We start from the raw sequence: 15,315 nt of genomic DNA, 5'->3' as shown, positions 1-15,315 counted from the left end.
ACATTCCCTTGGTGGATAGATCTAAAGACTTTCTCAAGTCTTGATGTGAGTATTCTATCTCTATGCATATGATACATCATTTTCTTCTTGCATGAAAATGGCCCAATCAACGTCAAGTAATGAAAACAAATACATCTTACATAACTCATGAAAACAAGGATCGATTTGGTAACAGTATGAAATAATAAGAAATGTAATTCAGATCAAAAAAAAAAAAAAAAAAATTTTGTGAGATATTAGAGTGAACTAACTTTACACGATAGTAATTTTCAAAAGCCATCAGGCGAGATGGCTATTGTCGTGGTCTATATATTCTGTCACATACGTTATGATCTAGTAGTAAAAAACACTCCTTCCTATTCTAATCTCATTGCTTTACTCCACACTACTACTTTTCTCATAAAAAAACGTTATTCTATTTGAGTGTCGTGTGTGCGTGTGTGTGTGTAATATACTTATATGTTAGTACATTGATTAATTAGAGGAACAAAAATTGAGTGACCTAGAAAATTTTGAAGAATCATATTTTCTCATTTCAGGTGAGATCACTTCTTTATTATTTTTTATTCAACAATTATTTACTGTGACACTGCTCTCTGCATTCAAAAAATTGATTTGATTTGCATGAAACTAGTATTATATATATAAAGTATTCAATTAGATTTTCTTTGAATGAATAATCTTAACTGTTTTAAATTACTTTTATGTACGGCCATATTGCTTGGCTTTATCCTCGAGTCTTAACATTCTTGTTTTTAGCAATCTCGCAGATTTCTTGTTTTTTGGCACTGTGAAGGTACGTTTGGGAACAAAAAATAATAATTTAATGTGGTGCAACTAACCAAACTTCCCAAGTGAGAGATTCAACCATGACAAAAATAGTGCCAGTGGATGAACTTGTCAATATCAATTTTAATTTTTATAAAATAATTTTCAAATTTACAATGTTAAAGCTGAACTGTGTTCTATTTTCAATATTTTTTGGTGGAGGGAGGGTTGTAAATAAAAACTTTTGTGTAATAACATGACAAAGAACGGAGGAGAAAAGTTTTCCGGCAGCATTTATATGGAAAGCCAAAAAGGTCCGGTGAGAGAAACTGTGTGATTGTTTTAGGATTAATGACTATTTTATATTTTATAAACTTTAAAGGCATTAGCACCAGATATAGTTCATGATCTCCTTAACTATAAAAAAATGCTGCCTAATACAAAATATAAAAAATACTGGACGATGATTTTTAGGAACTACCAAAAAAACAGGAGAGATTTTGACTTCCGCAAGAAAAACTCCTCACTTAAAAGTTCCATCGATCTAATTGAAGCTTGGCTTCAGCCATGTCTTTCTGTGCCTTCTTCCTCCGGTAAAATATTGGACAATCCCGACTGAAAAAACATATAACATCCTTAATAATCAAAAAAGTGTGATCTAGTAGGTTTGTAAATTGAATGTAATGTCTTTCTGGAATGACTGCAATTTCATGCTAGTAGGTTGTGAATAAATTCTAAGATATGAAATAAGGTTGACTTAGATAAAACCTGGTACAGAGCACATCCTGATGAAGAGAGCCTTGGCATTCCTGGCACTGCGTCCATAACCTCCCAAAAAGCTTCTCCAACTCAGACACTGCATTTGGACAATAATTATTTCTTTTCCGTCTCTGTGAAAAGGCTCATTTGTGTTCCAGCATACTTTTAGAGTTAATGAACACAAAAAGAAACCCAGAAACAAAAAGAAGTTTGCATACCGTTGGCTACTGTTTTGCAATAAAGTTCAGCTTCTCTTCCCTTGCAGTGGGAGCAGAGAGTTCGATCAGAATTACTGGGACCAAAAACAACACTGTTACTTAAGAATCCTATTTGATTGAGGAATCGGTGGTTTTCCTATGAGGTACAAAATAGATATGCATGGATGACCTGTTGTTGTTGTGAGCATAATTAAAACAGTAATGCTAAAAATCATTAATATTTACAAAAAGATATTGTGGGCCCATTAAACTTATCACAATACATGGATTTTCTTAGAGACTCCATAAATTAGGGTCCCACCAGGTTTCATTTAGTTCCATTAATGTACTTCAATTTTTCTTTTTTCTTTTTCTTTATTTATGTATTTATTTTTTATAAGTATCATAAAAGGGTGCTCGACCGGGGAGCGCATCCAAAAAGAACTGCACAAGGGCCAAATAGGGCCCTAACCACTCAACTTATCCACTAGATTTACAATTTCTCCCCCGAAGCCAAAAATACAGAGCGCTAAGGATAGAGAACTTAAGCACCCCAATAGGAGTTTCCACTCCCTCAACGGATCTCCTATTTTTCCCCTCCACAAAGACCACCATAACACAAAGGAAAGCACTTTAATATTATACACAAATTAATGGGATCCTGACTTAATAGATCTCCTTTCAATTCACATGGTTGATGTCATGATATGCAAAGATGAGGGTAGGTGGGGCTACCAATTTTTTTGATGTGTATCATGAAAAAATTTCATGTTATAATTTTCTTAAAAAAAAATTAAAAAATTGTACAGGGAAAAACACAAGAATATGATTTTTTGGTGAACCACTCAATTGACACTAGATTAACCTCGGTATAATTTCTTTAAAATGGACCATCAAGACATCTTTTAGCATATGTTGGACAATCTAATCAGTGGCATTTCTAGAAACCCTACATTGATTCGAGTTCCGGCACTCTTGAAAACCAAAATAGTTAGCCGAAGAGAAAAGGCAGCAGAGTGGATGCCCAGATCATGTAACCAGCTTGTCAAACGAGAAAATAATCATTACAAAACAACCGCGAGTCTTCTTTTTTCCTTTTGGCAATTCAACAGCTGTACAAATCAAATTAACATGAAGGAGGTAATCTTAATATATCACCTACCAAAACCAGGCATAACAAACTTGTCCCCTTGATAACATTAAAAAAGTACCAACTGTTAGGTCATTGAGTCATGTGTTGGCAAATTCCTAACCAAAAGTTGGGTTGTAAGTTATGATATATATCTTGAGTCCAGTAAGCTTCAATCGAATGCTAAATCGATCCAAGTATTGATCAAACTACCAAAGCAATGCCAAGAGTGTTTAGTGGTGCTCGATTGAAGTATCTATCGATCAAAGCAATGGCAGTAGTGTTCGATTGATGTCTTGATCGATCGAATCAATGCAATATATTTTAGGAAAATCTCTTTAAACATAATTTTAAATATAAATCTTCCTATTTTACATAGGAACCCTTTCAAACCTCCCTACTTATTTTATGTCACTTTTTCCGATGCCTAAGACAGTGCTCCAAAGGCTTGATACAATTCAGAAATTTTTTTTGTGGGGTGGCGTGGGGGATGAGTTCAAATACCATTTAGTGAACTGGGAGAGAGTCTATACCCCTATTTCAAAGGGAGGTTTGGGGATCCGAAGGTTGGATATGTTTAATAAGGCCTTGTTGGGCAAGTGGCTATGGAGATTTGGGGGAGAGAGGACATAACTATGGAGGCAGGTTGACTCTTGTCAATTCGGGGAGGGAGATGGAGGGTGGCTTTCTAGGGAGGTGAGAGCTCCCGTGGGTATAGGATCTTGAAAACTCATTTGGAAGGGCTGGGATGAGTTTTCCGAATGCATCCGGTTCAAAGTTAGGAGTGGGAGGCACGTCAGATTTTGGGAGGATTGATGGTGTGGGGCTGTGCTGGCTTGTAGATTTCCTCGTCTTTTCAGGATTGCTGTGAATAAGCATGTTGTAGTTGCTGACTGTTATCGGCTTGATAATGGAAGGGTGACTTGGGATGTGCAGTTTCGCAGAGAGTTGCATGATTGGGAGCTTTTGGAGATTTCAAATTTTCTTACTCTAATTTACAACCAGGTGGTGGAGGGTGTGGGTATGGATATGATGGTGTGGGAGGGGTCATTGAGAGGGGTGTTTGAGGTTAGATCTTTCTACCAAAGTCTTATGGAGACCCCTGGCCTTTCCTTCCCTTAAAGAGCTATTTGGAGGACTAAAGCCCCCTTGAAGGTGGCTTTCTTTGCATGGTCAGCTGCCCTTGGAAGTATCCTCACTCTCGACAACCTCTGAAGAAGACGCCGGGTTGTAGTGAACTGGTGTTGCATGTGTAAGAAGTCAGGGGAATCTGTGAACCACCTTCTGATTTATTGCCCTATGGTGAGGGACATTTGGGCTATGTTCTTGCCTGCCTTTGGTGTGGCTTGGGTGTTCCCTGAGTCCACAGTTGATTTGCTTGAGGCTTGAAAAGGGTGTATAGTGGAGAGCCGAGTCAGAGATGCTTGGAGGGCCACTCCCCTCTGTATTTGGTGGGGCTTGTGGCGTGAGAGAAATAGGATATCCTTTGAGGGGGAGGAGTCTCCTATTTGGTCTCTCAAATACAATATTTTGTCGTCTTTATTCTTTTGGGTAAATGGGCGAAATTGTATCTCCTTGGATAGTCTTTTGAATTTTGTTGATAGTTTAAAGATGTAATGTCGCTGGTAGCGGCTTTTTGTTCTCTTGGGAGCCCACCCAAACCCAACCCCCCCCCCCCCCCCCCCCCCCCCCCGAGTGCCTTCAATGAATTTACTTATTTTAAAAAATAAAAAAAAAACCCAGAAGATATCTTTTAGGTCTTTTTAACTCTACATATTTTTTTAGAGAATTTATATCTTTCAAAGCAAGGATCAGAATAAAAACTCTACCAGATAAAGCATCAACTAGGTGGTTCGTAAACAATTAGTTGAATGGACGTGACCAGTCATTGGAGATCAAAGTACCAAAGGAAGTGCGAACTGCACGAGGAGAGAGTTCGTTGACTGCCAACAACTGATTGTCTGGCAAAAGTATGTGACAAGGGTATGAGGGGATTCTTAGTTTAGAGTTTGGTTAACCCAATTGTACACATTTCTTCATAATGGATTTGACCAACCTGAACTATGCCCCCTGGTTTTTCCCTTTCTAGGTGGAAAACATAAAGAATCTTGTGCTCTACATTGCTATGTTTATTGCTTTATGTGTTTGTGATTGAAATTTAGATACATGGATAACTAATCAAATAGAAAATTGATCAAAGCAGTAACAAAAATTTGAAAAGTTATAATTCACAAATTAATAGCCATATATAATATCCACTCCGATGTAGGTCTAATTGAACTACATGCTCTTACATATTGATCCTGAATCCTTCAACTGGTATCAGAGCATGTCGGTGTGGATACCTCAAAAACTAATGTCAGAAAATGCATAGGAACTTTATGACTACGAAAGATTTCAAGTTCCTCAATTTTCAGTGAGACCACCAGGACATGAAAAAAAATGCAAGGATGTTCCCTTTAAATTAGTTAGACAAATTCCACCAACTCCAGAACATCATCAACACCAAGAAGCAGCTGCTGGAACTGCAGAAGCAGTAATGAGAGCTGCATAAGCACTCTCATCAGCACCTTCTTCCCGACACCCACAGTTTGCAGCAAAGAAAAATGTCCAGCAAGTAGCCTCAGACTAATAATTTCAAAAGTAGGGGACCTCATGAAGTACTTAGAAATGTCTTATGCAATTAATTAACCCTGGTAGCCTACATCACCCAAGAATGCTTGGAATTAAGAACCATCTTCCTAAAGTTTTTGTGGAAAAACAGATCACCAGAAAATCTGGGATTCTAGGCGCAGTTGACCCCAGGATTCGGATCCAATTTATTCAGAATTATTCCCTGAATAAATTGGAATGATTCCTTCCCAATTTAGTCTCTGATTCCAGCTGTTTGTACAGCTGCAAATCTTTGACTTTGTACATTAATTTCTTTCCTTATTTATAGCCTAGAGTGTAGCTGTCCTTTCTTGTATATATAGGCCTTGTACAATCTGTAAAGGATGAAGGAAATATAGAATTCCCTATTCAAAAACTTTCCTCACGGTATTAGAGCCTCCTTTGGGTTCTGGGTTCATTTTCTTCTAAATCAGTTGGCCTTCATTACTGGCTAACTTCCTTCGACCACCATGTCTGAAGCAACCTCTGTCAGTGCTTCGGAAAAGATTTCTAGTGGGAAATCCTAAGGGCCTATAGAAAGTCCTACCATTCAGATTACTACCCACAAACTCAATGGCCAAAATTTTCTTCACTGGTGTCAGTTCGTGAAGTTTTTCATCAAAGGCAGAGGGAAGATGGGATTGCTGGATGGATCAAAGAAGGCGCCCAAACCAGAGGAACCTGGTTTTGAAGCGTGGGATGCTGAAAACTGTATGATTTTGTCTTGGCTCATTAACTCGATGGAGCCAGAAATAAGTCAGAGTTTCATGTTTTTTTCTACTGCGCAAGAGATTTGGGAGGCTGTCGATCTCACTTATTCGGACAAGGATCTCACTTACAGTTGTTTGACTTCAGGCGTAAGATCCATGAATCAAAAGAAGGTACGCAAAGTGTGACTGTTTATTTCAATGGAATGAGTCGTCTTTGGCAAGAAATGGACCTGTATCTGGACCATGATGGAAGAATGTGGAGGACAGCATGAAATATAAGATGATTCTTGAGAGAGACAGAGTGTTTGATTTTCTTGCTGGATTAAATGTTGACTACGATCAGGTTAAAGGAAGATTGCTTGAAAGGAAACCAGTTCCATCTGTTAGAGAGGTCTTTGCTGAAGTTAGAAGGGAAGGATCAAGACTGGCTGTGATGATGAATGGCTCAAATAACTCGGGTAATGAGAACTCAGCCATGGTTGTGAAAATCGAGAATGCCTTTCTTGGAGCAAAGCGAACCAGTAAGAGAAATGAGGACAAAGACAGACTATGGTGTGACTATTGCAACAAGCCATGCCATGCAAGAGATCATTGCTGGAAGCTTCATGGGAAACCGCAAGGCATTGGACAAGGAACCAGGCCTGGCAGCAACAACAACCAATCCAGCCAGCTCAACCGAGGTTATCAGGTAGCAGCTGACAACCTGAAGACTCAAAATGTGCAGAAAGGCTCGGAGACTACTGTTTTCAGCAAAGAACAGTTAGATTATCTTCATAAATTCATGAGCCAACTAAGTACTAATCTACACCTTCCTCTTCAGCTAATATAGCACAAGCAGGAACTTTCTCACTGCTTTACACACAGAAACTTCAAAAACCAACCCTTGGATCATAGATTACAGGGCTTCACACCACATGATAGGTAAAGAAAAATACCTCTGAGTGAAGAAAGGAGAGGAAAAGGGTTTTCAGAAATATGGATTTCTTCTATATCAATCGATGATGGTGATGATACACTTATACACATATTACAAGTCAGAATTATACAAAAGGAAAGGTGATATGGTAGCAATATTTAGAAGAGGAAATCAAGGTGAAGATTGATTGTTTCCTTGTGTGTCAATTCTGCTAACTCATTAGGTAGGTGCACCAATATTGTCTTGAATCTCTCTCATATCTCGTGCAACAATATTGCATTGAATTTCTCCTTCCATATCTCTGTTTTTAACAGGATTGGATCTCTGCTGTCGTGAGTCGTGAGACTCTTCTAGAAGGGTTAAATTTGGTGCTTCTATACTCGCCCTCAAACTGAACTGTGGGTTTTCCCATAGTCCTAGTTTGACTTGTAACATGGAGAAGGCCTCTCGAGAAAGTCGCTTTGTAAAGATGTCAGCAAGCTGGTGGGTAGAGGGAATAAATTTTGTGACAAGGGTACTGGAAGCAACCTTTTTGCGCACAAAGTGATAATCTAGTTCAACGTGCTTCGTTCGAGCATGAAAAATGGGATTAACAGTCATATGAAGAGCAGAGAGATTATTACAAAATAGAACTTGTGGCGTGGGCTGAAAAATACCAATATCTCCTAGCAAAAAGGAAATCCAAGTTAACTCTGCAGTGGTAGAAGCCATAACCCGATATTCTGCTTCGGTACTAGAGCGAGCAACTGTTGGTTGCTTTTTAGCACACCATGATATACAATTGGCACCTAAGAAGGTACAAAATCATGTTGTAGACCGTCTAGTAACAGGGCATCCAGATCAATCTGCATCAGAAAATCCATAAAGATTTAAACTGCTCGCTTCCAAAATACGAAGGCCATATGAGAGAGTTCCTTTGATATAGCGTATGATACGCTTTACGAGCTGAAAATGAGTTTGTGTGGGTTGTTGCATGTGTTGGCAGGCCGTATTAACAGCATAGGAAAGATCCAGACGAGTCATGGTAAGGTATTGAAGTGAGCCTACTATTCGCCGATATTCAGTGACATCTGAAAATAAAGCATCACCATCTCTAAGTGTGGAGATTTTGCTGGCCATTGGTGTAGCAATGGGTCTGCAATTTTCCATATGGATGCTGTGGAGCAAATCTGTTGCATATTTAGACTGAGAAAGAAAAATCCCTTCAGCAGTGTAGTTGACCTCAATGCCTAAAAAATAGTGAAGTGGTCGAAAGATCTTTCATAGAAAACACCTAGAGCTTTACAAACCATGCTCTGATACCACATTGACTTTAAGATACAATCAAATCAAGAGTAAGTGATAAAGAAGAAAAAAAAGAGAAGAAAGCGGATGAGAGAAAAAGAGAGAGAAATGGGGAAAGAGAGAAAGAATGGAAAGAATTCTTTCATCCTTCCACCACATTCTATTTATGATAACAAGTTTAAGGAATTACACATAAGCCCCAACATTATGTAAGTAATAACAAATAAGCCCCTGACAACAATAGTTACTCCCTATGTTTGCTATGACGACCAGTTTGGTGATGTTTTTACAAAACCGTACTGCTTTTCAGCGCATGTGTTCCAAGCTGGGCATGTTGAATTTGCATGCTCCAACTTGAGGGGGAGCGTTGGAGAGTTTGAGTTTATTTTCTTTTATTAAGGGCACAATTGTACTTTCATCTTATCAATACATATAAATAGGCGAGAGATGTGGGAAACCCCATGATACTCTCATCCTTACTCTCATCCTTTACAGATTTTTCTCTTTCTTCTTCCTTCCTCTTCTCCTTTTTCCTACAATCACACGATCCTTCAATTTTAACAGTTATTATGACTTTTTTTAAGGTAGGGGCTCTGAGATTGTGGTTGGATGGGTAAAATCTCAGTCCTTATGGATCTCTTAATATATCTGTACACAGAAATTAGATCACTTCCGAGATATACAAATGATCAAGCTAACTTCTTGTTTTAGAAGGGGGTGACATGTTGCTTCCAGTTGGAGGGCAGTTTTTAGCCCTCTGGCCACTTCTGTAGTGTTATTTTGAGGGATGGGTTATTATTATCATTTTTTTTTTTTTTTGTGGTCAAGTTGGTTGTAGTAGGGGTTTGATTCTTGATTGTGGATTTGTTTGGATTACTTTCCTGAGGCTAGAAGTTTCAACCTTGCATTCCTTTACACGTCTTTATTTCTTCATATTTTATAATTATTTCTGAAGTTTATATGAAAAGAGAGAAAAAAAGAAAAAGATAAAAATGTGGATGTCAATTACTAAAATGTCAAAGAGATTAATTTGAGAGTATTAACATCATAATAATGCCCCCTCTAAATTCCATGGCATATCCATATGCAACCCAATGAATATCACTCTAAATGTCAGTTCTCAAGCCCTCAATATATTTATTTATTATTATTATTTTTTTATAAAAAATTCAGGTTGCAAAGAATGTACCTCCAGAGTTGTTTGTGACACTCATCAAGCATACTCCCACACTAGTTTCAAATTCCATAAATATCTCTAGATAAAAATGCATCCACTTGAGAATGATCTTGACACTGATTTTCATAGTAAAACCAATACAATCACCCCCCCTTCCCCGCCTAAAAAATATAATGAATAAATGCATGAATAAAATCACGAGTCAAAACCCCGTTACTTGTTTTCAAGCTCATCTCAATGGTCCCGCCTTAAAAATATAATGAATAAATGCATGAATAAATTCATTAGTCAAAACCCTTTATTTGTTTCCAAGCTCATCTCAATGGTGGCATCATTGGCCCTCAAGCACACAAACAGAAGATGCATTTGTGCAAAAATTCGTATTTTCTACGTCCTTCTTAACAATCTACTACCAGAAATGATCATTTTAGACAAATTCTTTATTGATTGTTAAATGCTCAAACCCATGCTTCAGTATGGCAAGTATTGTATATTCACTCTCCAATAACATATCATAGGTTGTAGGCATGAGTAAGAATTAGCAAAAGAATGCATCCCAGTAAAAGGAATGGACAGCTGTAGAAGAGGTAACTTCATTGCCTGTTCACTGGGACTACCAACACTACCATTCATTAAAATCAAATCTAACTACGGTGAGCATAAAAACATCTATGAAAGAAAAAGCAGCAAAGATTTACATGTTAATTAAGGAAAAGGGAGAAGAGCATAACATTTGAAATGTACCTGATTACAGCTTTGCAGCCAATGCAACTCAGTTGCTTCTTAGCAAATTTCATTATACCACTGTTTGAAGGAGTAGAGATAGAAATAGATCTTGTATGACTCCCTTGAAGTAGTTCCTTACTAGCATTCTTCAAAATGGGATCAAAAATCCTTAAAAGTGGCTGCAAATGAAATGCTATAATTAAAAGCAAGTAGAACAAACTATTAACTAGATGCAAACTATAGATATAATACCAAACTAACCTTGCTAATTTGATTATCTAGGTAGTAGTGAGGATCTATAGGTATGCTATTTTCTAGCACATAAATGGGATCCTCCGACCTTTCATAAGCCTGTTTGTCATCAACCATTCAATTTGATTCATACATGAAATTAAGCAGTTCTCAGAAACTGAAATAACCGGACAGATTACCTTGGCACCTTTTGCAGCTTTAATAATGACATAAGGTACTCGATCCCCAACATTTGGAGCAGTAGCAGCATCTCTCTGTTAATCATGGCATGAACACAATGATTTTTTCTTTATTTTATATTTTCTTTCAGTTAGAACAATATCCGTTCCATTTCAAGAATCTTAAATAAATAATAAGATCTTCCAATTTGATAGGACATACACACTTCTCATTGAAATATAAGAATTACCACAGTATGTCAGGACATCGCAGAAGGGAGGAAAGTCTTGAATTGTGATATGGGAGATAGAGGACAAACTAATAGAATTAGGTCATCATTATTGTTGTACAGTATTTATGAGTTGTCACGTTGTATAGTATTGTATGAGTTGTCACACGTGTACAATTAGTATTGTATGAGTTGTCACCTACCCCTCATTACCATATATAGAATTACCATGTATAAGGGTTTACTTGTTCTCCACTCACCTACTCCCGTAGTTTCTCCTATATAAACACCATTGTATTATTGTATTACTCACTCAATAAGACATACGTTTTCATATATTCTCTCTCTCTCTCTCTCTCTCTCTCTCTTTCAACATGGTATCAGAGCGGAAATCGATCCCTCTTTAAATTATATTTTTAGTCTTATTCAGACTCTGATCATTATTCCATCTCGGCTTTCTCTCAGCAAACTCTTCTCGGCGACCTCTCCTCGGTGATCTCAGTTCTCATCTCGGCAATCTCTCTCGGATCCCTCCTCAGTTCTCTCCTCGATAATTTCTCTCGGGTTCATCTCGGCTAGATCTTGGTTCTCTTATCTCAGATCTCTATCGCGACTCTATCTCATTTGTTCGGCAGCTCTTGTGATGGATACTAAGGAATCCCATCTTCTTGGGTCAATCACCAGCACCAAACGGAAAGGCTTGAACTACCTTCAATGGTCATGAGCCGTAGCAGCGAATGAACAAGTCTTTCTCTCCAAAGCCAAATATGATTCTCTGGTAAAGCGTGAGCATGCAAATCAGCCCTCCTCCACCACTACTATCGTTACTTCAGGTAATACATGTCTCCATGCTTCATCTTCTACACCTTGGATCATTGATTCAGGGGCATCCGATCACATGACAGGTAACCCATCTCTTCTTTCTGATATTTCTCAGGTTTTCTCACCATCGGTTGTTACTATAGCGAATGGTGCCAAAACACCTGTTCATGGAATTGGTACCTTTCGCACTTCGAGGCTCACTTTTTCAGCAGTTTTATATATCCCTCAATCTTCATTCAATATATTGTCAGTTCGCAAAATCATATCAGATTTAAATTGCTCAGTTACTTTTTCTCCTTCTCGTTGTGTCTTTCAGGATCTCAAGACGAAGAAAATGATTGGTGGGGGGTTTGAGAAGGAGGGTCTTTACTACTTCCAGCCAACTACTGCTCCGACAGCTCTACATTCCACCTCCTCTTCAGCTTATTAGTGGCATTGCCGCCTTGGACATCCCTCTTCAAATAGTCTTTGAGTCTTGGTCCCTTCTTTAGTTGATTTTTCTAAGTTTTATTGTACTACTTGCAAACTTAGTAAACATCATCTGGCTACTTTTAAGTCTCGTTTTGATAATAAAAGTTTAAAACCTTTTGAGTTAGTACATTCGGATGTTTGGGGACCGGCTCGTATTACTGGTTTATTTGGTGCTCGTTACTTTGTGTCATTTATTGATGATTATTCACATTTAACTTGGGTTTATATTCTTAAAGATAGATCTCAAGTATTCTCTGTTTTTCAATCCTTTTATGCTGAAATTCAAAATCAGTTTGATGCAAAATTACTTGTTCTTAGAACTGACAATGCCCTTGAATATAAACTTAATGTTTTTCAAAAGTTTCTTGAGTCAAGGGGCATTATCCCTCAAACATCTTGTGTTGATACCCCTCAACAAAATGAAGTTGCTGAACGAAAGAATGGCCCACTCTTAGCTATCGCTCGTGCCTTAATAATTCAAATGCATGTGGCAGATGCAATTCTGGTTGCTGCTTATCTTTTAAACCGCATAACTTCTAGGGTCCTTCAAGGAAAATCACCCTTCCAAATGATGTTTTCTGACAAAAACCCTTTTTCCATTCCTCCAAAGGTGTTTGGGTGTGTCTGTTTTGTCATAATCTAAGCCCGAGACGAGACAAACTTGATCATCGTGCTCACAAATGTATTTTCTTAGGTTATTCTCCAACTCAAAAGGGATATAAATGTTACAGTCCAACTCCTCGTAAACAATTTGTGTGTGCAGATGTAACTTTCTTTGAGGATGTTCCTTATTATTCCCAAGAAAGCAGTCATCTGGAGTACTCTATTCTTCAAGAGTCTGTTCTTCCAACTCCAGTTTTTGATTCTGACATCCCACCAGCTCTTCGTGTCTATACTCGTTGCCGGAAAAGAGTGGTTAACCTATTGCTATTGCTATTCGGAAAGGTAAACGATCTTGTACCAATCACCCTATCTCTAATTTTGTATCGTATAATAAATTGCCCTCATCCTTTCAAGCTTTTTCTTTGTCATTATCCTCTATTGCTCTCCCTATTCCTACAGGGAGGCACTTTCTCATCAGGGTGGCAGAAAGCTATGGAAGAAGAAATAAACGCTTTAAAATTGAATCATACTTGGAACCTTGTTCCTAAGCCTGCTGATACTCAGGTTGTTGGTTATCGTTGGATTTTTACTGTTAAACAGAAGCCCGATGGTACTGTTGACCATCTTAAAGCTCGACTTGTTGCTAAAGGCTACACTCAGACTTATGGCCTTGATTATACTGAGACGTTCTCTCCTATGGCCAAACTGAATTATGTTCGAGTGATAATCTCTCTTGCAGCTAATCTAGATGGGACATTTCATCAACTTGATGTTAAAAATGCCTTTCTGCACGGTGACCTTACTCACACAGTCTATATGACTCAACCACCTGGGTTTGAGTATAAGGGGCAGTGTGTGTCGTCTCAAGAAGTCTATTTATAGCCTCAAACAGTCTCCTCGTGCATGGTTTGATAAGTTCAGTAAAGCAGTGGTAGCTCATGATATGACTAGAAGCCAGGCTAGCCACTCTCTCTTTTTTAAGAAAGCAAAACGTGGTATTGTGATTCTTGTGGTGTATGTAGATCATATCGTTATCACCGGCAGTGACAAAGATGGGATACAAGTTTTAATTCATCACTTGAGTTCTAGCTTCCTTCCTAAGGATTTGGGCAAACTTTAGTATTTTCTAGGAATTAAGGTGGCTCGGTCGAAGCAAGGCATTAATCTTTCTCAACGGAAGTATACTCTTGATCTCTTATAGGATACAGGATACCTTGGTTCGAAACCTGTAGCTACACCCATGGAGACTAATGTAAAACTTAAGGTGGATGATGGTGATCCACTCGATGATCCAGAGATGTATCGGAGACTTGTAGGAAAACTTATTTACCTCACAATCACTCGTCCAGACATCTCCTATGCAGTCAGTGTTGTGAGACAGTTCATGACCAGTCCTCGGGTACCTCACATGGAGGCAGTTGTACGCATTTTGAAGTATCTCAAGGGTGCTACGGGACGTGGTCTGCTTTATCGATCTTCTAGACATCTTCGGATTGAGGGATACACTGATGCAGATTGGGCCAGTTCTCCTTCTGATCGACGGTCCACCACGGGTTACTGCACCTTCATAGGAGGAAATCTAGTAACTAGGAGGAGTAAGAAACAGTCAGTTGTGGCTCGTTCCAGTGCGGAAGCAGAGTATCGTGCCATGGCACACACTGCTTGTGAACTTACTTGGTTGAAAACTCTTTTACAGGAACTTGGGATTTCAGTCCAGTACCCAATTCCCCTCCATTGTGACAATCAAGCAACTATTCATATTGCTAGCAATCCAGTCTACCATGAGAGGACACATTGAAGTAGATTACCATTTAATTTGATCTTAAGTTAACTCGAATGAGATTGTTACACCTTTTGTTCCTTCTGGTAGACAGCTGGAAGACATCTTCACTAAGGCGCTTCCCAAGAACTCTATTGATTCCATATGTAGCAAGCTAGGAGTTATTGACATTTACTCTCTAGCTTGAGGGGGAGTGTTGTATAGTATTGTATGAGTTGTCACGTTGTACAGTATTGTATGAGTTGTCACACGTGTACAGTTAGTATTGCATGAGTTGTCACCTACCCCTCATTACCATATATAGAATTACCATGTATAGGGTTTACTTGTTCTCCACTCACCTACTCCCGTAGCTTCTCCTATATAAACACCATTGTATTATTGTTTTACTTACTCAATAAGACATACGTTTTCGTATATTCTCTTTCTCTCTCTCTCTTTCAACAATTATGTTATTTTATGACATTATTTAAGTAAACAATTCCCAATAAGAGTAAAAGAGCGTAATTAAATTTTTTTAATGGGAACGATTGAGTAATTCCCTGTGAGCCTTACACATAAAGACTTAGATGCATGAGTAAAAAGGTGCATTAGAAGCTGAAGAGTAACTTACAATTTCAGGCAACCAAACACAACTAATAAGTACAGTCTATGCAATCAAGGCTATCATTTGTTTCCATA

General features: G+C 38.3%; 1 protein-coding gene across 2 annotated transcripts in view; it reads right to left on the bottom strand.

Moving 5' to 3' along the window:
* LOC132267342 (DNA polymerase delta catalytic subunit) overlaps window positions 1-15,315 on the bottom strand; it is a 73,973-nt gene that overhangs the window by 1,866 nt on the left and 56,792 nt on the right. Inside the window, exons 25-30 of one of the 2 annotated variants that reach the window (XM_059768495.1) lie at window positions 10,750-10,824; window positions 10,580-10,669; window positions 10,337-10,497; window positions 1,746-1,819; window positions 1,537-1,624; window positions 1,250-1,383 (exon numbers count right to left, since the gene is read on the bottom strand). In XM_059768495.1, the coding sequence (XP_059624478.1) occupies window positions 1,296-1,383; window positions 1,537-1,624; window positions 1,746-1,819; window positions 10,337-10,497; window positions 10,580-10,669; window positions 10,750-10,824 (576 nt within the window). In that variant the 3' untranslated portion in view covers window positions 1,250-1,295. Of the gene's footprint in view, window positions 1-1,105; window positions 1,384-1,536; window positions 1,625-1,745; window positions 1,820-10,336; window positions 10,498-10,579; window positions 10,670-10,749; window positions 10,825-15,315 lie in introns of those variants that run through there. The other variant, XM_059768494.1, reaches the window with a different exon arrangement.

This window comes from Cornus florida, unplaced genomic scaffold (assembly GCF_030987335.1).
Source record: "Cornus florida cultivar Cherokee Brave unplaced genomic scaffold, ASM3098733v1 CherokeeBrave_3.0.0_Hap2_Chr07, whole genome shotgun sequence".
In the NCBI taxonomy this organism is placed as follows: domain Eukaryota; kingdom Viridiplantae; phylum Streptophyta; class Magnoliopsida; order Cornales; family Cornaceae; genus Cornus; species Cornus florida.
Note: the sequence above shows the minus strand (reverse complement) of the source record. Positions and strands in the feature narration are given on the sequence as shown.